The 23,728-nt window shown below is 43.6% G+C and overlaps 1 protein-coding gene and 1 non-coding gene across 2 annotated transcripts in view; both read left to right on the top strand.

Annotated features, from left to right (window-relative positions):
* The window catches only part of LOC124777419 (farnesol dehydrogenase-like), a 102,298-nt gene that overhangs the window by 11,982 nt on the left and 66,588 nt on the right, over positions 1-23,728 (top strand). The window contains exons 2-4 of the mRNA XM_047252815.1: positions 4,291-4,453; positions 12,307-12,436; positions 22,712-22,841. Coding sequence (XP_047108771.1) covers positions 4,291-4,453; positions 12,307-12,436; positions 22,712-22,841 — 423 coding nt within the window. The remainder of the gene's footprint in view (positions 1-4,290; positions 4,454-12,306; positions 12,437-22,711; positions 22,842-23,728) is intronic.
* On the top strand, positions 12,773-12,847 carry Trnat-ugu. Its single transcript has one exon. It is a non-coding gene; the product is annotated as a tRNA-Thr (tRNA).

Genomic DNA, 23,728 nt, shown 5'->3' with positions numbered 1-23,728 from the left:
TTTCAGGCGGACAAACTTTCGAAATTACAGTAGTTACAATTTTCAACAACAGATGGCGTTGCAAGTGATGTGAAAGATATAGAAGACAACGCAGTCTGTGGGTGCGCCATTCTGTACGTCGTCTTTCTGCTGTAAACGTGTGCTGTTCACAACGTGCAAGTGTGCTGTAGACAACATGGTTTATCCCTTAGAACAGAGGATTTTTCTGGTGTTGGAATTCCACCGCCTATAACACAGTGTTGTTGCAACAAGACGAAGTTTTCAACGGAGGTTTAATGTAACCAAAGGACCGAAAAGCGATACAATAAAGGATCTGTTTGAAAAATTTCAACGGACTGGAAACGTGACAGATGAACGTGCTGGAAAGGTAGGGCGACCGCGTACGGCAACCACAGAGGGCAACGCGCAGCTAGTGCAGCAGGTGATCCAATAGCGGCCTCGGGTTTCCGTTCGCCGTGTTGCAGCTGCGGTCCAAATGACGCCAACGTCCACATATCGTCTCATGCGCCAGAGTTTACACCTCTATCCATACAAAATTCAAACGCGGCAACCCCTCAGCGCCGCTACCATTGCTGCACGAGAGACATTCGCTAACGATATAGTGCACAGGACTGATGACGGCGATATGCATGTGGGCAGAATTTGGTTTACTGATGAAGCTTATTTTTACCTGGACGGCTTCGTCAATAAACAGAACTGGCGCATATGGGGAACCGAAAAGCCCCATGTTGCAGTCCCATCGTCCCTGCATCCTCAAAAAGTACTGGTCTGGGCCGCCATTTCTTCCAAAGGAATCATTGGCCCATTTTTCAGATCCGAAACGATTACTGCATCACGCTATCTGGACATTCTTCGTGAATTTGTGGCGGTACAAACTGCCTTAGACGACACTGCGAACACCTCGTGGTTTATGCAATATGGTGCCCGGCCACATCGCACGGCCGACGTCTTTAAATTCCTGAATGAATATTTCGATGATCGTGTGATTGCTTTGGGCTATCCGAAACATACAGGAGGCGGCGTGGATTGGCCTCCCTATTCGCCAGACATGAACCCCTGTGACTTCTTTCTGTGGGGACACGTGAAAGACCAGGTGTACCGCCAGAATCCAGAAACAATTGAACAGCTGAAGCAGTACATCTCATCTGCATGTGAAGCCATTCCGCCAGACACGTTGTCAAAGGTTTCGGGTAATTTCATTCAGAGACTACGCCATATTATTGCTACGCATGGTGGATATGTGGAAAATATCGTACTATAGCGTTTCCCAGACCGCAGCGCCATCTGTTGTTGAAAATTGTAACTACTGTAATTTCGAAAGTTTGTCTGCCTGAAAATGTACTGTTGTCCCAAGCATATTGCAACAAACGGTGTATTTCTATCGCTGCTCGTTTAGTTTTTATTGCCGTTTCAAATATACCGGTCATTTTTGAAACACCCTGTATTTTTCTGTTTAAGCAACGGACTGGTCATCCACAGTAGAGTTGACTTGATTTATTTCCGTAGTGCGCTCGGATATACTGTCAAAAGGGCTGCGGCGTGATCGTAAACCATAAAAAGGAAAACTGTGATTAATGTGTGTAGCAAACATTATGACGTCTGAATATCTCAAGCGTTAATGGAAAGAAGCGTGTTTTACTGTCATCATTATATGCAGATACGCAGATTGGAATTAATTCTGCAAACACGTAGCGTACGTATTACATTCACAACTGGCGCTCACCAATAAGGAGGTGAGCAAGACAACAGCAGTTACTGGCTTGCACGCCCAACGATCATGGAGTAACGACGCGGATGACGAGGAGTCGCCCGCCGGCAGCATCAGCTAAGTGAAAACTGTTTTGAAGGAACATTGAATAAGAGATACCACGAACTACATCGCTCTAATCAGTGATGTAAAAACGGCAATAACTTTGTCATTCATTTTACATAATTGTCAACTGCCATATTGTAAAACTGTTGAGCTTTATGTTCAGTAATATTGAGAGCAGCAGTCAAAATTTGGTTTCATTCATTTAATTATTTCTTTCCATAACCATAATGACTTTGTAAACCTATTAAGTTCCGACACAGCCAGTTTTGCAAACAATAGTTACTAATGTTAATGAGATAAAACAGTTTCGGTTACTTTTTAATTTTTTTTAAAAAATTGCCAACGTTTATTTATTTATGTAGTCTCTAAGTGTTTACGTTCATTTGCATCTTTTATTGTTTCGCATTTGATCTCATGTAAATTATTGTGCTCTGCCGATGGATTTTGCGCGCTATGCATTATCTGTCATTGTATTATTAGGTAGAAATATGTCGTCAGTTGTTAAGTTTGTTTTGGAGAGTATTTTATCAGTGGTAATCTGTTTGATTTGCTGTGTTGTTATAGTTTTTGGGTACTTACTTTAATGTTTGAATGTAGTGTTCAGCCAGACTGAAGAAAAGTAGAGTATTTCTGGCTCCAGTAACTTAAAATTTCCGGACGCAGTGAATTTCGGGTTGATGGATCAGAGTTTTGTCAGTCCGAGTAATTGAACACGGTCGGTTTTGTCTCAGTCGGTGTTCGAGAGGTGCTCTTTCGGATGATACAGATACAGCTTGTGTTCATTTCTGATCCGTTATCGCCACAAGATACCGCCGAGTCCAGCCGCTTTGCCAGCCTAACTAATTTTCAAGGTATCTTCCAGCTCATCTAAACTGAAAGTATAGGAGAGACTTCACGTTTCTTGTTCAGTACTTCTTTGAAACTTCGGTGATCTTTTTTCGACTATTTGTTTTGCCATTTATTAGCAGCTGATGAACAACCGGATTGGCAGTAATTCTCCTTCCCGATGGCTTTTATTGGTTCATTGTTCAGAGGTCTCTGTAGCTCTCAGACTTCTGTGCTGTTTTTTTCCATGTCTAGCTATTCCATCAATTTAACCCAAGGTTTTCTCTTTACTTTACCCATAGACTGGATTATCTGTTGGTCATCTATCAAGTAGCTGGAAATGAATAACATAGGTATGTAACATTATTACATTCTATTACAGAAGTCTGGATTTCGGCACGCGAGGCAATAGTGACCCTAAGAATCTCATAAAAGATAGGTTAAGGAAAGTCAAACCTACGTTTATGGCATTTGTAGATTTAGAGAAAGCTTTTGCCAATGTTGACTGGAATACTCTCTGTCAAATGCTAAGGGTTACAGGGGTAAAATACAGAGAGCAAAAGGCTATTTACAGTTTGTACAGAAACGAGGTAGCAGCGATAAGAGTCAAGGGGCATGAAAGGGAAGCAGTGGCGTGAGACAGGGTTGTAGCCTGTCACTGATATTATTCAATCTGTGTATTGAGTAAGCAGTAAAGGAAACAAAAGAAAAAATTGGAGTAGGAATTGAAATCCATGGAGAACAAATAAAAACTTTTAGGTTTGCTGATGACATTGTAATTCGGTCAGAGACAGAAAAGGAGTTATAAGAACAGTTGAACGGAATTGACAGTATCTTGAAAGGTGGATATCAGATGAACATCAAGAAAAGAAAACGATGGTAATGGAATGCAGTCGAATTAAGTCGGGTGATACAGAGGGAATTAGATTAGGAAATGAGATACTTAAAGTAGTAAATGAGTTTTGCTATTTGGGAAGCAAAATAACTGATGATGGTCGACATAGGGAGGGTATAAAATGTAGACTGGCATTGGTAAGAAAAGTGTTACTGAAGAAGAGAAATTTGTTAACATTGAGTATAGTTTTAAGTGTCAGGAAGTCGTTTGTGAAAGTACTTGTATGTAGTGTAGCCATGTATGGAAGTGAAACATGGACGATAAGCAGTTTTGACAAGAAGAGAATAGAAACTTTCGAAATGTGATGCTACAAAAGAATGCCGAAGAATAGACGGGTAGATCACGCAACTAATGAGGGGGTACTGAGTGTAACTTGGGAGAATAGAAATTTGTGGTACAACCTGACTAAAAGAAGGGATCGGTTGTTAGGACACATTGTGAGGCATCAAGGGATCACTAGTTTAGTACTGGAGGGAAGCGTGTGGGGTAAAAATAGTAGAGCGACATCGAGAGATGAATACAGTTAGCAGATTCAGAGGGATATAGGTTGCAGATGAAGAGGCTTGCACAGGATAGAGTAGCCCCAGAGAGCTGCATCAAACCAGTCTTTTGACTGAAGACCACGACATAATAGACACTAAATGACAGGCTTTAGGTATTAACACAAATAAATGTCAGGGTACGGTAAGAATGTTGTTAATGCCCATCTAAGTGTAACAGGCAGCTGAGGACAGCCGTCCGTATGTTTCTGCGGCAGGAACTCGCCAAGGACGCCGGCGGTGGTCGGCTGCACGCGCTCAAGGGCGATGTGAGTAAAGAGGGCGACGTGGTGGCCGCCTTCCAGTGGGTGCGCCAACACCTCGGCGCCGTCCACATCCTCGTCAACAACGCCGGTATCTACAGCGAGGCCTCCCTGACCGGTGAGCCGATCAGCGGTCTGCATTAACCAGGGACTCGCTTGCTCTGATGATAAAAAAAACGCTATGCACAGCCATGTACTTGAGTTTCTACTGCAGTACATATAGTATCCAGTAAAATAAAAAAAACGGTATGACAACTAGCAGCATGTTTTAATGTTAACGTAAACTAAAAGAAATGTAAATGTCGTGTGACTAGGGGTAGACAGTTCGCCGTGTGCAAGTCTTTCGATTTGATGCCACTTTGGCGACTTGCGCGTCGGTGGGGGATGAAAGGATGATGATTAGGACAACACAGCACCCACTCCCTGAGCGGAGATAATCTCCGACCCAGCCGGGAATCGAATCCAGGCCTTTAGGACTGACATTCTGTCGCGCTGACTACTCAGCTACCGGGGGCGCACAACGTAAACTAATGTTGTCGAATGCGAATTCTGCCCGTGTTGTCAGACCAGTAACAGCATAGTCGCGAAGTAACATATCGACAAAGTTTTCACTCCATCTTTTCAGCCGAAGTGAGCCCACTGTAACAGGACCGCTATCGAAACTTTTGGCTGCAATAAGCACAATACCTCATTTTGGACCGACAGCATCATTGCTGACCTCCTGGAACGTTCTGGGCGTTAGTATCAATGCCATGATTGTCGATTATCGCCGACAATGGGGGTTCGTGGTACTTCTTTTCGGCTCTGTTGGAGAACAAAATGGTTCAAATGGCTCTGAGCACTATGGGACTTAAACATCTGAGGTCATCAGTCCCCTAAACTTAGAACTACTTAAAGCTAACTAACCTAAGGGCATAACAAACATCCATGCCCGAGGCAGGATTAGAACCTGCGACCGTAGCGGTCGTGCGGTTCCAGACTGAAGAACCGCTCGGCCACACCGGTCGGCCTGTTGGAGAACGGTGGGGAGTTGTGTTGGCGAGCTTGGACCGGTCAAACGTCTAGAGCCGTGGTGCGAAACGTAATAAAGCAAATACAGTGAGAAGCGGTATTCGTTAAATTTATGAAATAGAATGTGGAAGAGGTGCTGGGACGAATATTCAAGGAATTAATTTCAGATCATTAATTGCTGCGAGCATTCAATGTTTTGGGCACAGAAGTGCTAAGTGCTACAATCGGGTAAGCATGGAAGCCATTGTGTGCTAATGACAAAAAAAACTTATTTGTTATTAATGATGTGTGAAGAAAACTTCACAAGCCAAGATCGCTAAAAAAGCATTTTATTGGATGACCGGTTTCGACAGAGTTACGCTGTCACTCAATAAAACGCTTTTTTTTAGCGAGCTTAGGTGAAGTTTTCTTCAGTTATCACACATTTCAAATAGCCCCCCAGACTGAACGAGTCAGGAATATTTATTTATTAACCTAAAAAATGGTTCAAATGGCTCTGAGCACTATGGGACTCAACTGCTGAGGTCATTAGTCCCCTAGAACTTAGAACTAATTAAACCTAACTAACCTAAGGACAACACACACATCCATGCCCGAGGCAGGATTCGAACCTGCGACCGTAGCGGTCTCGCGGTTCCAGACTGCAGCGCTAGAACCGCGCGGTCACTTCGGCCGGCTTTTATTAACCTACCTTATATTTGATTTGAACAGGAGGAGCAAAAAACGAAACCGCGATACACGAAAATATGCGAAAGTACCAGACAAAGTATCAGATAAACTAATCTGTGTTGCAAATTCAGGCATGACTAATTGTTAGAATGTATTTGAGCGACTAGAGTCAATAAACGAACTCTTTTAAAATCGGCAATAAACATGCTTAAAATGGGGGTGGGTGGGTGGGGGGGGGTGTAATTTCTTCTCACTTTTGCAGCACCTACTCCATCATAAGTTGGATTCTGTTGAGATAACATTTCTTTTTATACTTGCTCTCTTAGTTATTTTCGGGAGTATCATCTTTTACTTCTACACTGATTCCCTTTAAACATTCTTTGTTTAAATTATCTTACCTATTTTAATTAAAATATTATTTTGTGAGGTCAATGATATGAGGTTTTTCATGTTAGGTCGTGTGTTTATTTCCAATTTGTTCATTAAGTTTCTTTCTTTGTTTTTTATAGAATTATGATTTTTATTTTGCGTATTTACTACTTAATAATTGATTAAAGAGTTTATGTTTTCTTACTGCAGGCATTGTAGACTGGTAGTCTACAATGTGGCTGCTAGCACAGCCTTGGTGAAACAGAAAAAAGTATTTAGTGCAAAGTCGTGTTTCTAAAATTCTATTCAAGAAATAGTGCAAAATGATGGCTCTAGCAATGCATTTTAGCCCTCTATGTATTGCTCCCGTACGGATCGACAAGAGAAGATTAGATTAATTAGAGTACCCACAGAGGCACTTAAGTCATTATTTCCGCGCCCCACACCTAAGTGGAACGTGAAGTAATCTCTAATAACTGGGACAATGGAAAATGCCCTACGCCGTGCACTTCACAGCGGTTTTCAGGGTGTGGATGTAGATACCGAAATAGAAAAACCAGAAATTTATTTGAAGCATTTATTGTAGTACGATGCACTGCTTTATTTAGTTTTGCACTGTGGAGCTTGCGAGCGAAATACGTTATTTTCTATAGTATCACTACCGACAAGAGAAGTACCGCAGCTCAGGTGGCTAAAACCGAATAAAAATGATTTTAAAATACCGGGATGTGTTTGTCTTACCACCCGTCTAAGAACTACAGAATCACAAGTCACTTAAGAAACAATACCGCGTAACACACAGTTCTGACTAGCAGATGCACAAGTGCCACAAACGAGGCATTATTTGGGAAAAACCTGAACATTTACTTGAAACAATGTAAGCCAACACATGCAGTAATTACAGAGTCATGTCTCTCAAAATATAAATTGTTGTGCTGTTTCACGCACTTCTCTTATTCGTCATCGAAGTGCAAATGTGGGCCGGCCGCGGTGGTCTACCGGTTCTAGGCGCTCAGTCCGGAACCGCGCGACTGCTACGGTCGCAGGTTCGAATCCTGCCTCGGGCATGGATGTATGTGATGTCCTTAGGTTAGTTAGGTTTAAGTAGTTCTCAGTTCTAGGGGACTGATGACCACAGATGTTAAGTCCCATAGTGCCCAGAGCCATTTGAACCATATTTTGCAAATGTGGCGTTTCAATGAAATGATCAAAACATGATGGAATAGAACTTTCTGTGGCAGAGATCTGGTATGCGTGATCCCCGTGGCATTCCTCATGTTCTTGGCATTGCTTTTGCTCTGGTCAGATACCCTGGACACGAGAAAGTGTGGGCCGCAACGCCTGGTCCTGGCACAGCCCATGTTTACTCTAGGAAAGGATAGCTGGGGCCTTCCCACGCGCTATTCGCGAGTGGAACAGGGTTGGAGGGATCAGATAGTGATACCAAAAGTATCCTCCGCCACACACCTTTAGGTGGCTTGCGGAGTATGATTTAGATGTAGATGGGACCCTCAAGAAACCAGGTGAAATATAACAAATTCTGGGATGGAAGAAAATCGCTGAGGAATTTGGACGAAATAAGAAGCTTGGTCAGTAGCAGTTTACATCAGTAGCGAATTATCGTATTACCTATGACCTGTGGCACGAAACAGACGAAAACGGATGTATCAGTAGGTTTAGCACAAGCGACGCTGAACAATTAAGAAGACATGCATACACAAGAAATGAATATTATCTATCTCATGTTTTTTTGTTGATGATGGTCATCACCCACAAGACACGAAACTCACTGAGCGGCTGGCAGGTGTTTTTGTTTTGTCAGATATCGAACTTTTCATTTCATGTCCTGGTAACGTATCAGTCAGTTAATTTTTGTCAATTTCGTATTTAGAATTCCGTTAAATCATTGTTGTTTCCTTCTGAAGTAATGTTGTGTAAGTTACACTTGTGGATATTTTTCTGTGACATCCGAACCAACTATTAATAATTTATTTTTATCATGTTCTAACAAGATTCTAAATAATTATTTCCTTTTCATTTATGTACTTTTAAATACATAATAAAATACACTTAATCAGATACACAAACACATACTGAAATTAAATTATTCAGAAATTAATATTTATAGCTCTCGATATACAACATTTGAGATTTATGAACATCTGTTAACATCTGTGACCAATTTTGTTGAGATTCTGTATAATAAAGGCCACACAGCTGTTGTATGGAGTTGTACGGGGACAGCAATAAAAGAATCATGAGCTGAAGTCAGATGTAATATTACGAAAGTTATAATATTCTGTCTAGATGTGGTTAACTTAATGAGTTCGATGTGAAAATAAAATAATCACAATTACCAATTCCACTAGCAGCATACGAAAACTATAATGAATCTGAGACTGTAATGGAATGACTATAACAGACTTCCATCAAATCAACGATCCAAAATATAGAAAACCTGCTGTGCTTCCTGTTCTCAAACATCTTTTAGAAATTGCAACATACTCGTTATTTTGGTTTGAGGTGCAATTAGCGGTTGCACTATGAATATGTTTATTATGTGAGAACATTAGAGAAAGCGCTATACAGACCACTGCCTAGCAACACATGTGCAGACCCAACCAAATCCAGTGAGGTGGGGTGACAATGAAGGCAGCCACAAAGGTGAGATTCTCACTTTTAACCAGGTGGCAGCTCGCTCAGCTGCTCAATGAACATTTGTAATGTATCGACCAAATGCATTCAGAGGGCGACATGAGATCGTTAATGTATATTTTATCTCCCACCCAACCCAACCGACACTGAGACTATCAACCAATCATTTAAGTTCCTTGTTTGATGGAAAATACAAGTTACTAATGCTTTTGTTTGATTTAGTGTAGGAGATTCCATATTACTCAATTTTCGTTCTTATAAACTGCCCCTGAATCTATAAATTTGATTTTTCTTGATTTACCCTCAGTGACCACTGGCCGTCACGACAAGAGGGTCAGTACATAATTTATTTGCCAGCTTGGCACTCAAGAGTAACACACTGTCTAAATTGGCGCTCAGCGTGAGGACAGAAAATTGTAAGCACTACAATTTGTATTTTGTTCTATTTATTTATTTAACCTGATCAAATTAAGGCCATCAGGTCCTCTCTTACATCTGACCAGGCTTTCACATATAGAGTATCTTTTTTACATCTTAGTTACTAAACAAATAACACTCATTTTAATATAACAAACAGTAATAAAATTATGTGAGTGTCAATGAGAGTAAAGAATACTAACTATGAACTAAGAAAGTTAATACTGGCAATAATTCTCCTACTGCTGCTCCCAATTACTATAGCAATAATAATAATAATAGCAAGAACAATAAGAGGTAATAAAGTTAATACTGACAATACTTCTAGTACTGCTCCTTCCACTAGCAACAACAACAATAATAACAATAATAATAATAATGACAATAATAGTAACAATAATAATAATGACGGTGACAGATATAAAAGACTTTATAAGCGTAAAAACACATATTTTCTGATGTAGCGAGTTCAGGGGAAGGAAAATTTAAGGACACTGCACCAACAAAGAACATTGGCAAATGAGGAAAATGTGTTTGGAAAAAAGGATGTAAAGGAATAACTCGTGCATACAGGAACAATAGTATTCATTATTGTTGCATTGTTAGTTATATCATTAGCTATCTTTTAAAGCTGAAGACGTTATTCAGTTCTCTAATATAGTTATTCCAGAGTCGGGTTCCTGCTACTGAGGACTTCGAGAAAGTGGTTGAGCAATGAAGTCGGACAGAAAGGATTCTGCTCTGACGGGAACGGGTGATTCTGCCATGTTGTTCAGACAAGAGCGTTAATCCTGTGGTGCGCATGTCCACTGCGGTGGACAGCTTTTAATAGTCGCTTCTTTGGTGTCTTCAACCAGTCCTGAAGCTGCAAATGCACACAGTCCACTCCAAATGACAGCCCCTACTGGTGCTGTACCCTGCATGCATTTGCAGCCTCAGGACTGGTCGAAGACACCAAAGAAGCGAAACAGCTGTCCACTGCAGTGGACCATGTGCACCACAGGGTTATGGTCGAGAAGAGGGTCGGTGTACGTAGATAAGACAACAGAAGTGGCAGAGTGTGTGGGAATCTCTGCGCTTGTCTTCACGCGAGACAGGATAGTTGTGCATATCATAGTGAGATATGATCAAAGAGTCGAACATCACAGATATGGCAAACACAACATTTACGAGGTGCGACAATAAAGTAATGAGACTGATGTGGAAAAAAAATGTTGCTTACCGTTTTAGTCAAGTTTAGTGTTGTCTCCTTCAAAGTAGTTCCCTTCTGATTGCACACACTTTTTCCAGCGCTTCTGCCATTGATGGTAACATTTCTGGAACTCATCTTCTGTAATATCCTCCAAGACCCTCGGCACAGCTTTTTGGACGTCTTGTGTTGCTTGAAAATGGTGTCCCTTGCCCACCATTTTGACTCTTGGAGCGATATCTAGTGAATAATGTGGCTGTGGTAGCGATGAAATTTGTTTTGGGGTTAAAAATTGCTGTACTGACAGAGCAGTATGGTATGACACGTTATCGTGATGCAGAATCCAATCATCAGCAATAATGGCACGGACACGAAGAACTCTTTTACTAAGTCTTTCTAAAATTTGTTTGTAGTAATAAATGGCTCTGAGCACTATGGGACTCAACTGCTGAGGTCATTAGTCCCCTAGAACTTAGAACTACTTAAACCTAACTAACTAACCTAAGGACATCACAAACATCCATGCCCGAGGCAGGATTCGAACCTGCGACCGTAGCGGCCTTGCGGTTCCGGACTGCAGCGCCTTTAACCGCACGGCCACTTCGGCCGGCTTTGTAGTAATATTGGTTAACTGTTTGTCCAGGAGGCATCCACTCTTTATGAACAATTCCCTTGGAATCAAAGAAGCACACAAGCATGCCTTTCACTTTTGACTTTGACATGCGAGCTTGTTTTGGTCTGGGTGATCCCTTTGAGCACCATTGCGAACTTTGGCGTTTTGTCTCTGGATCGTACTGAAAAAACCAACTTTCATCACCAGTGATAACACGGCTCAACAATTCTGGGTTGATTTCCGTTTGCTCTAACAGATCGACTACCACATTTTTCCATGTTTCTCGCTGTTGTGGTGTGAGATTTTTGGGGACTATTTATGCACAAATCTTTCTCATACCAAGATCTTCAGTTATTATTAAACGAACCGTTTCTCGATTGATGTTCAGTTCTTCTGCAATCATTTTCACGAATAATCTTCGATCAGATCGTACGAGTTCACTCACCCTGGCCAAGTCGACTTCTGTACGTGAGGTTGATGGTCGTCCACTGCGGCCTTCGTCTTCAACAGTCGTTCTGCCTTCACTAAACATTTTATGCCAACGAAAAACTTGAGCTCTTGACATAACCTCCTCTCCAAAAGCCTTCTGAAGCTTACCGTAAGTTGTCGTCGCGTTTTCACCCAATTTAGCGCAAAAAGAAATGGCATACCGTTGCGCAATATTATGCGGTTCCATTTCCGTGACGAGACACAAACAAGTGTTAACTTATTACAGCACAACTCACGCCTGAGCAGTTGCATCGATGTGCCGCTTGGACTAGAAGCAGCTTACAGACCAAGGCCAAAGATATTGTGCCTACACAAGCCTGCAGGGTTGCCACATGTTGCAAAGAAAATCAGTCTCATTACTTTTTTGTCGCACCTCGTATAACCGGTTCCGGGCCCAGAGATTCTCTGAGAAATTCCTTGCAGGATAACATCGCTGTAATCAGTAACTGAAACTGTCGAGGACCTTTCCCATTACTCTCAAAGCACCTTGTAGTATCCACTGTAGCGTACCTTTATACACCGGTGCACTGCGGCCTACGTTTGGTTCCTATGTTTCCAGAGGCCACAGAGGAGGACATGCGGCGCGTGGTGGAGGTGAACCTGCTGGGTCTGTCGCTGTGCACGCGCGAGGCGGTCAGGCTGATGCTCGACCAGGGCGTACACGACGGCCACATCGTCCACATCGGCAGGTTGGCCATCCTCACACAGATGCAAGCGGAAAATACGTCACCCTCACAGTGAAAAACTGGTTTCATATGAAGATGCTATCTGTTCTTTCGGACATGTCCGAAAGAACAGATACCAACTTCACATAGTTAAGGCCAACTGGCCATTGACCTTCTTCTTCTGTCTGGATGCACTCTTATTGCCCGAACTCTTACAGGACTCGGTAAGATTGTCTGCCGCGAGTAATGAGTGTAATGGGCAGGGGCACTACAAATGTAGTGTGTGGACGTTAAGTTGGGAATATGGGTCTCATGGGGAGCGTGCAAGGGATAAATCCCTGCAGTCGCACTATCCTCTGTGCCCTCGGTGGCTCAGATGGATAGAGCGGCTGCCATGTAAGCAGGAGATCCCGGGTTCGAGTCCCGGTTGGGGCACACATTTTCAACTGTCCCCGTTGATGTATATCAACGCCTGTCGACAGTGTAGGCTCTTGATTTAATTATAATTTCAAACTAGTTTCAAGTCAAAGAGTTTACCTGCATTCCGCCGTAGTCCCCTAACATGCTGGTCCAGTTCCTACGTTGTTCTTCCAGTGCCACAGAAATCTACATACTTTGGGTGGTGTGTGAAATCAATAGCTGACATCACACGACTGGCTGTCTATTCGCACCCGGTAATAAGTGTAATCAACAGGGGACCTTAAGTCCATTCGAGATTTCCTGAAGACTTCTTACACTGTTCCTCTAGGGAAAGAGTGTGAGTGCGGAATATCGTCTCAACTGGATTCGTGACTTGCTGTCAGAAAGGTCACAGTTCGTAGTAACTGACGGGACCTAAATGGTGAAGTTATCCCTGGCATCCCTCTTGGAACTGTAAACCCTTTCCCATTCCTGGTGTATATAAATGGTTTGGGGGGCAATCTGCACATCCCTCCCACATTGTTAGCAGATGATGCCACTGCTAACCGTCTAGTGACATCAACAGAGAATCAGAACGAATTACAATACAGTGCAGACAAAATATATGAGTCGTGAGAAAAAGTGGCAACTGAACCTAAAAAATAAGAAGTGCGAGGTTCTCTACATGAGTACTACGAAAATGCACTTGAATTTCTGTTACATGATAAATGAAAGACGTCGGCCTCGGTGACCGAGCGGTTCTAGGCGCTTCAGTCTGGAACCGCTCTGCTGCTACGGTCGCAGATTCGAATCCTGCCTCGGGCATGGATGTGTGTGATGTCCTTAGGTTAGTTAGGCTTAAGTAGTTCTAAGTTCTAAGGCACTGATGACCTCAGGTGTTAAGTCCCATATTGCTCAGAGCCATTTGAACTATTTTTTTGAAATGAAAGACAGTAAAAAGTAGTCGATTCAACTAAATGGTTCAAATGGCTCTGAGCACTATGGGACTTAACATCTGTGGTCATCAGTCCCCTAGAACTTAGAACTACTTAAATCTAACTAACCTAAGGACATCACACACATCCATGCCTGAGGCAGGATTCGAACCTGCGACTGTAGTAGTCGCGCGGTTCCGGACTGCGCGCCTAGAACCACTAGACCACCGCGGCCGGCGATTCAACTAAATATCTATCGATTGCAATCAGAAGCACTTTAAACTGAAAACTGACAATTTTGTAGGAAAGATGAATCTAAGGCTGCTTGTTATCGACAGGACACTTGGTTGGTTCATTTGGGGGCAGGGGACCAAACAGGGGGGCCATCGGTCCCATCGGATTAGGGAAGGATGGGAAAGGAAGTCGGCCGTGCCCTTTCAAAGGAACCATCCTGGCATTTGCCTTAAACGATTTAGGGAATTGAACCGTCGTCCCCCCGAATGCGGTTTGTGTGCTAACCATCGCGCCACCTCATTCGGTAGCAGAACACTTGAAAGGAGCAATAAGCCCACTAAAGAAACTGCTATCACTATACACTGGTATGCTCCTGCCTAGTATTCTATCTTTACCATACAGGACTGACAGAAGACATAAAAAAGTTCTGGTAAGAACGGCTTATTCTATGATAAAATCTTCTCGGGCTGACAGCCGAGTCAATGCGTTGGTCTCCAGCAACGTTTCAGCAAGTTTCTTACATGCAATCTTCAGGCGCCTGAAGATGGCAAGTAAGAAACTTGCTGAAACGCTGCTGGCGAACAACACATTGACTCGGCTGTCAACCTGGGAAGATTTTACTATCGAGATTCGCCGAGAAAGGCTGCATTCTCATATAACGGCTTGTTCTGTGTTTACAAGAAGCAAGAAGTTGTGGACAGCGTTGCAATGGTATTAATTAAAAGAAAGACTTTTCCGTTATGACGAAATATCCCTCCCCCCCTCCGCCACTTACATAAGGAGTATCGCAATAAAGTAAGAGAAGTTGGAGCCGGCACAGAAGGATTTACATTTTATTTTTAGCTAGCAGTATTCTAGTGTGGAACAGCAGAACTGTACTCGTCGTTTGAAAGTGACGTCTTGCATCCTCTGTAAAATGAGCAGCTGTGAATTTCAGAGTACTAACTGGACTCACAGGATTTTTCGCATAGAAGTTTTTTCGCAAGCGGCTGTGTGTGAAAGTCAGAGGGTGCAAAAGCTGGCGAATAGGACGTAGAATTTAACAACTGGTAACTCAAACCCCTCAGATTTCCTACTGCCAAATCGGATTTACGGGCAGATGCTGAGTCCCATACAAGGATTAAAACAGCGAGCCAGGTGGCAGTGGGTAGTCAGCTACCAGCCGTTCCTAGTGTCCGCTCGTGCGCCATGTCCTCCTTCTGCGGTGGCGCTTCTTTTGTTCTGCTCAGGCCGAGTTTCAAAACTGTTTGTCCATAAGACATACGTAATATTTGTCACTTATTGCTTCACCCCTAAAAGGTAATTACTATGAGTAACCCTTCTGCGTCACAGAAATGAATGGCTACAACCTCGCTAACAGGTCAAGCGTAATTTCGTACAGCGCCACCGTCTTACACCTTCAGTTTTCATACCTCTTCCGTTTGTGACACGTCTCAACCATAGTAACGAACAGGCTCGTAATATCACTTGGGTTCCTGTTGACACATTTCAAACATTAAGAGTCGTTCTAGGACAGCGCACACTGCGCTGCAGAGTGACACAATGAACGATTCATTATGGGCGCACACACCCGGGCTGTGACGACGCCACTTCCACGCGATCCCCTTTCTTCCAGCAGTGCGAGTCCAGCGGGCGCTGCGGATAAAAATGGCTCTGAGCACTATGGGACTCAACTTCTGAGGTCATTAGTCCCCTAGAACTTAGAACTAGATAAACATAACTAATCTAAGGACACCACACACATCCATGCCCGAGGCAGGATTCGAACCTGCGACCGTAGCGGTCTCGCGGTTTCAGACTGCAGCGCCTTGAACCGCACGGCCACTTCGGCCGGCGCTGCGGATAACCGAGCGCGTTACCGCGCTACCTCTGAGATGCGACGAAGCGAGCCTGACGCCGATTCACGACGAGGGCTGGTGAGCCGTCAAGCCTGGACGTTGTTTCCAAGCGGTTTCCCACATCCCACGCGGTGAACACCGCTCCGTCTCCGATACCCGCTACGCAGACATTTATAAAACATTCTCACACTTTGAAATGATATTTACTTTAGACGCAGACACATGGCGTGCACGAACTCCAACCCGAGGGGATGCAGTGGCGTCAAGAAAGCAATCGGCCACCAACTACCAACACCATTATTTTGCAAAACTCCAGGTGTCTGAGAATGTGAGATCTGAATGTATCTGAAATTAATCATGAATCAGGGACACGCTAGAGATTCAGTACTGAATTTAGTGTACGCAACAGAATTACCAACTCTTGAATTTATCGGCCCGAGCACTGAATCTGAAGGGGGGAATTGAAAAATACTTATCATTTAAAGGACATGGTTGTGATAGTGCACTCAAGATTTCAACAAACACTATGATTTGTTGAAAAAGAAACATGGATAATAATGCAACAAAATACGATTATGTAGACAACAACTCTAGAAAGGTATACCTTACTGTGATTACTGCAAACGATAGCTCTGAGTTGGTAAAGTTACTGAAAGAGATGGAGTTGCGTAAAATCTCGGATCTAATTCTGTGGTGGTGAGTTCAAAAAAATGGTTCAAACGGCTCTGAGCACTATGGGACTTAACATCTGAGGTCATCAGTCCCCTAGAACTTAGAACTACTTAAACCAAACTAACCTAATGACATCACACACATCCATGCCCGAGGCAGGATTCGAACCTGCGACCGTAGCGGTCGCGCGGTTCCAGACTGAAGCGCCTAGAACCGCTCGGGGTGGTGAGTTCCTATGGGACGAAACTGCTGAGGTCATCGGTCCCTAGGCTTACACACTACTTAATCTAACTTACGCTAAGGACAACACACACGCTCCCACGCCCGAGGGAGGACTCGAACCTCCGACGGGGGGGAAACGCATGAACCCCAGCAAGGCTCCTCTGGCGCGCGGAAACCAGCGCGGCGTCTAATTCTGTGAAATAGGTGCAGTAGCTAGCTGTTCGTGACGATCACAATGTTCTTATGAAACTAACGCCCAAGAATGCTAAAGATCTGAGGAAACACTGACGAATACTGACCCTGTGATGGTAATCTTGCAGTTGTACTACAATACTCTCACCTGCCCTAATATGCCGGAGCTGTAAGCGACGCTTACCATAATCTTCAAGGTACTGTGAGCAGGGCGAAGATAGAGCAACTCCGCGAATTGATGCTGTAGCCGCAATGTACCTTCCGTCACCTGCCCGTGTCTTGTGCCCTGGAACTGCTCCGCCGGGCGTTGTGGCCGAGCGGTTCTAGGCGCTTCAGTCTGGAACCGCGCGACCGCTACGGTCGTAGGTTCGAATCTGCCTCGGACATGGATGTGTGTGATGTCATTAGGTTAGTTAGGTTTAAGTAGTTCTAAGTTCTAGGGGAATGAAAGGGAAGCAGTGGTTGGGAAAGGAGTGAGACAGGGTTGTAGCCTTTCCCCGATGTTATTCAATCTGTATATTGAGCAAGCAGTAACGGAAACAAAAGAAAAATTCGGAATAGGTATTAAAATTCATGGAGAAGAAGTAAAAACTTTGAGGTTCGCCGATGACATTGTAATTCTGTCAGAGACAGCAAAGGACTTGGAAGAGCAGTTGAACGGAATGTACAGTGTCTTGAAAGGAGGATATAAGATGAACATCAACAAAAGCAAAACGAGGATAATGGAATGTAGTCAAATTAAGTCGGGTGATGCTGAGGGAATTAGATTAGGAAATGAGACACTTAGAGTAGTAAAGGAGTTTTGCTATTTAGGGAGTAAAATAACCGATGATGGTCGAAGCAGAGAGGATATAAAATGTAGACTGGCAATGGCAAGGAAAGCGTTTCTCAAGAAGAGAAACTTGTTAACATCGAGTATAGATTTAAGTGTCAGGAAGTCGTTTCTGAAAGTATTTGTATGGAGCGTAGCCATGTATGGAAGTGAAACATGGACGATAAGTAGTTTGGACAGGAAGAGAATAGAAGCTTTCGAAATGTGGTGCTACAGAAGAATGCTGAAGATAAGGTGGGTAGATCACGTAACTAATGAGGAGGTATTGAGTAGGATTGGGGAGAAGAGGAGTTTGTGGCACAACTTGACTAGAAGAAGGGATCGGTTGGTAGGACATGTTTTGAGGCATCGAGGGATCACAAATTTAGCATTGGAGGGCACCGTGGAGGGTAAAAATCGTAGAGGGAGACCAAGAGATGAATACTCTAAGCAGATTCAGAAGGATGTAGGTTGCAGCAGGTACTGGGAGATGAAGAAGCTTGCACAGGATAGAGTAGCATGGAGAGCTGCATCAAACCAGTCTCAGGACTGAAGACCACAACAACAACAACAAGTTCTAGGGGACTGATGACCTCAGATGTTAAGTCCCATAGTGCTCAGAGCCATTTGAACAATTTTTGAAAAACCGTCAGGATGACGTGGTGAAACGTTGGGCTCAAGAGAATGAGAAGACATTACTATCACGTACTATAGATCTTGGGACACGGTTACTTTCTAAAATCGTTACAATGTGATCATGTACTGTAATGTGACAGGGTGTTGTTGTTCCCTTTCATTGTTAACCAATACTCTGATGTCTCTAAGTAGTCTTCAACGTTGTAGTACGCATTACTCATGAAGAATGTTTTTCCTGACTTTGTAACAGATGTATCTTATTAATCTTTTCCATATCCTTCGTAAATTTATTATATACTTTTATTCCCTGATAGAAAATGCCGTTTTGAGTTTTTTGGTTGTTTTTCCTTAGTAAATGTAAGTCCAAACTGTATTTTGCTCCATAAAATCGTCATTAATGTTTCTACATCTACATCTGCATGATTACTCTGCAATTCACACTTAAGAGCCTGGCAGAGGGTTCATCGAACCATTTTCATACTGCTTCTCTACCATCTACATCGACATGGTTATTCTGCAATTCACACTTAAGTGCCTGGCAGAGGGTTCATAGAACCATTTTCATACTACTTCCATTCCACTCTCGAATGGCATGTGGGGAGAAAGGTAGCCACCTAAATCTTTCCGTTCGAGCTCTGATTTCTCTTATTTTATGAACAATGTACTTGCTAGAAGTGTGTCTTACGAATTGTTGCCAGTCCCAGGGTGTTAAAACGCTCATATTATTCAATTTCTTCCGCTTCCTCTCTATCAACGCATGAACACTGTCAGCTTTCATGTGGATACAGCCTTTTAGTAGAAACTTCTGAGTTACGGTGTTAATTTGTGGATACTTATGCAGTAATCAGAAAAAAAAACACATTATAATATTTACATTCCTATTTTGTCGAAAATACGCAAGCGTCCGATTCCGCCCGTCTGCTTTGACCCATTAAGTCACAAATATGGCGGAAACGACCATAAACCACGATTCCAACATGCGCGTATAAAGTCGGTACGTACACATTATGAGGACGAAAATACATCGAAAAACAAACACACGTACTTTCCACATAAAGCCTAATGACACTAACGAGACAAGCGCGGGGAAATGGGGTGTTTTTGGGTGGGGGGCAAACTAAATATAAACAAATTTAGACACACACCCCCATACAAAACCACACAAAACGACGAAAAAAACCGGCATCACAAAACTCCCCAAATACCACTAAACACAATATCATCTGGAATCGGACACTTCCCTCCACCTCCTTCCATTCCACTCTCGAATGGCGCGTGGGGAAAAGGAACACATAAATCTTTCCGTTCGAGCTCTGATTTCTCTTATTTTATTACGACGATTATCTTCCTACGTAGGTGGGTGTCAACAAAATAGTTTCGCATTCGTAAGAGAAAGTTGGTGATTGAAATTTCGTAAATAGATCTCGCCGCAAAGAAAACCGCCTTTGTTTCAGTGACTGCCACCCCAACTCGCGAATCATATCAGTGACACTCTCACCCCTATTGCGCGATAACACGGAACGAGCTACTCTTCTTTGCACTTTCTCGATGTCCTCCGTCAATCCTACTGGTAAGGATCCCATACCGCGCAGCAATATTCCAGCAGAGGACGGACAAGTGTAATGTAGGCTGTCTCTTTAGTGGGTTTGTCGCATCTTCTAAGTGTTCTGCCAACAAAGCGCAGTCTTTGTTTCGCCTTCCCCACAATATTATCTATGTGGTCTTTCCAATGCAAGTTGCTCGTAATTGTAATTCCTAAGTATTTAGTCGTATTGACTGCCCTTAGATTTGTGCGATTTATCGTATACCCAAAATTTATCGGATTTCTTTTAATACCCATGTGGATGACCTCGCACTTTTCTTTGTTTAGTGCCAATTGCCACTTTTCGCACCATACAGAAATTCTCTAGAGATAATTTTGTATTTGGAATTGATCGTCTGCTATGCACCACAAAATAGTACATGTACTCACTTAGTCCATCACAAAGGTTTTTAAAATTTTCTTCGCAGTTGGCAAACCACTACTTATTATTCTTTTGGTCCTTGTCTGCAGTTTAAAAGCTGTGTCTTTGATTTCTATCTTCGATGCGCAGAAAAGACTCCCATAGCCATTCCATATTAACTGGTAATCAGTATTCGCCCTTTGCTTAATGCTGCAGTGCTGTTTTACCTCGTTATGCTAAGTTACATATTCTTTGAAACTTCCTGGCAGATTAAAACTGTATGCCAGACCGAGATTCCAACTCTGGACCTTTGCCTTTCGCGGGAAAGTGCTCTACCTGCCGAGCTACCCAAGCACGACTCAGAACGCGTCACGACTCAGAACGCGTCCTCACAGCTTTACGTCCAAGGTAGGAGACGAGATGCTGGTGGAAGTAAAGCTGCGAGAACGGGTTTTGAGTCGTGCTTGACCAGCTTAGTCGATAGGGCGCTCGCCTGCCGAAGGCAAATGTGCCGAGTTCGAGTCTCGGTCCGGCACACAGTTTTAAACTGTCAGGATGTTTCATATCAGCGCACACTCTGCTGCAAAGTGAAAATTTCATTCTGCATATTCTTTGTTTTCATTATGTGAGTATAACGTTGTTGTCGTCAACAAGGTGAACACACTTATCAAATGGCTCTGAGCACTATTGGACTTAACATCTGAGGTCATCAGTCCCCTAGAACTTAGAACTACTTAAACCTAACTAACCTAAGGACATCACACACATCCATGCCCTAGGCAGGATTCGAACCTGCGACCGTAGCGGTCGCACGGTTCCAGACTGAAGCGCCTTTAACCGCGTGGCCACACTGGCCGGCGAACACACGTATCCCAGCCCTCGATATATGGGGTCATTCCGTGATGATGCTACAAACTTCCAAGGGTGATGGAAAAGGATAAATGTATCAATTTAAGATAAGAGACCCTCGTCCGGAAACGATGGAGACGAAAGCTAAAAACGAAAATGGTTCTGATACCTGCGACAGTGGAACACATGTACCGGTACTGTTGCTGGTAAGATTATGGGGCAGGCAACTTTCAGGAAGGTAGTACGGACCAAAACAAGGAAAAATGTTCAGTAAACATAGGCTCTCGGAATGACTGTCTTCCGAGATACGAGCACTTGTTCATCTTCAAAAATGGTTCAAATGGCTCTGAGCACTATGGGACTTAACACCTATGGTCATCAGTCCTCTAAAACTTAGAACTACTCAAACCTAACTAACCTAAGGACATCACACAACACCCAGTCATCACGAGGCAGAGAAAATTCCTGACCCCGCCGGGAATCGAACCCGGGAACCCGGACATGGGAAGCGAGTACGCTACCGCACGACCACGAGCTGCGGACTGTTCATCTTCGATTCTCTGAAAAACATATCTTCTACAGCAAGCTATTTGGTTTTCACGTTTTTCTAGGACGTAGTACGGACGAAAACAAGAAAAGAAGTCTGCTTAAAATTGGCTCAACAACACATGCCTTAAGAGATAAAGGCATTTGTTCAGTAGAAGAGGAATTTCCATAGGGACGATGATGAACAACTGCTCATATGCCTCAAGGTATGCGTTTCAGAGCTCGTGTTTACTAGACTTTTTTCCGGTTTTGGTACACACTTCCTCCGCCCAAACTATGGAAAGCAAAGAGCTTGCAATAGAAGAGTCACAGTGTCAGAAGTATCAGAACGATTTTCACTTTTAACTTTCGATTCAGTCGTTTTTGGACCTGAGTCCGTTACCTGAAATTGATAGAAATGGCTCTGAGCACTATGCGACTTAACTTCTTAGGTCATCAGTCGCCTAGAACTTAGAACTACTGAAACCTAACTAACCTAAGGACATCACACACATCCATGCCCGAGGCAGGATTCGAACCTGCGACCGTAGCGGTCGCTCGGCTCCAGACTGTATCGCCCAGAACCGCACGGCCACTCCGGCCGGCAAAATTGATAGAATTCCGCCTCCTCTACACCCCTAGTAGTTTGTGACATCATCACGGAATCACCCTGTGTTGTCCTTCAGCATGACTGCGACCCTTTTGAAACGACTTTGAAGTTCACGTCTCAACAAACACTGCTCTTTCAACTGTAACTCCTAAGGCGCTTCCAGAGAGTCCACTGCACTGATATGAGCAGTAGATATCGATATGGCTGTGCGTTTACATACTGTGGACGCTGTTGTAGGCCGAATGTTTTGTTATTGCCTAGTACAGTAACTCATCTGTCAATCTGTTCAGGAAATAAACTCTAATTTCGGACACTAATATAATTCCGTCAGTGAGTACAGTAACTCATCTGTCAATCTGTTCAGGAAATAAACTCTAATCTCGGACACTAATGTAATTCCGTCAGTGACTCTGTGCGTATTTACGGTCCGCAGCGCGCTGGCCCAGAGACTACCCGAGACGTCTGAGGGGGCGCTGTCAGTGGCTACCAAGCACGGCGTCCGCTGCCTGGCCGAGGGGCTGCGGAAGGATCTGGCAGGGCGCGGCGCGCGCACCAGGGTCACAGTGAGTAAAATGCCGTCCGTCAGTCGGCTACTAGTGGGCTATAAGCGTTATGATGTGGAACGAGTCAACGAAACACACACGGAAAGCTAATACAGAACTAAAATAAAGATTAATTTTTTTACCTGTTGTTAGGGGTATAGGTGGAGATACTTCTATTCTTGAATGAGGACAGTGTACTGAAAAATCTTATGTCAGTATTTATTTCATTTGCAGACTAATAAATATACACTACTGGCCATTAATATTGCTACACCACGAAGATGACTTGCTACAGAAGCAAAATTTAACCGACAGGAAGAAGATGCTGTGATATGCAAATCATTAGCTTTTCAGAGCAATCACACACGGTTGGCGCCGGTGGCGGCACCTACAACGTGCTGACATGAGGAAATTTTCCAACCGATTTCTCATACACAAACAGCAGTTGACCGGCGTCCTGGTGAATCGTTGTTGTGATGCCTCGTGTAAGGAGGAGAAATGCGTATCATCACGTTTTCGACTTTGATAGAGGTCGGATTGTAGCCTATCGCGATTGCGGTTTATCGTATCGCGACATTGCTACTCGCGTTAGTCGAGATCCAATGACTGTTAGCAGAATATGGAATCGGTGGCTTCAGGAGGGTAATACGGAACGCCGTGCTGGATCTCAACGGCCTCGTATCGCTAGCAGTCGACATAACAGGCATCTTATCCGCATGGATGTAACGGATCGTGCAGCCACGTCCCGATCCCCGAGTCAACAGATGGGGACGTTTGCAAGAGAACAACCATCTGCACGAACAGTTAGACGATGTTTGCAGCAGCATGGAGTATCAGCTCGGAGACCATAGCTACAGTTACCCTTGACGCTGCATCACAGATAGGAGCGCCTGCGACGGTGTACTCAA

The sequence above is a fragment of the Schistocerca piceifrons genome, chromosome 2 (assembly GCF_021461385.2).
Source record: "Schistocerca piceifrons isolate TAMUIC-IGC-003096 chromosome 2, iqSchPice1.1, whole genome shotgun sequence".
In the NCBI taxonomy this organism is placed as follows: Eukaryota; Metazoa; Arthropoda; class Insecta; order Orthoptera; family Acrididae; genus Schistocerca; species Schistocerca piceifrons.
The sequence above is the reverse complement of the archived record's forward strand: the minus strand, read 5'-3'. Positions and strand labels throughout refer to the sequence as shown.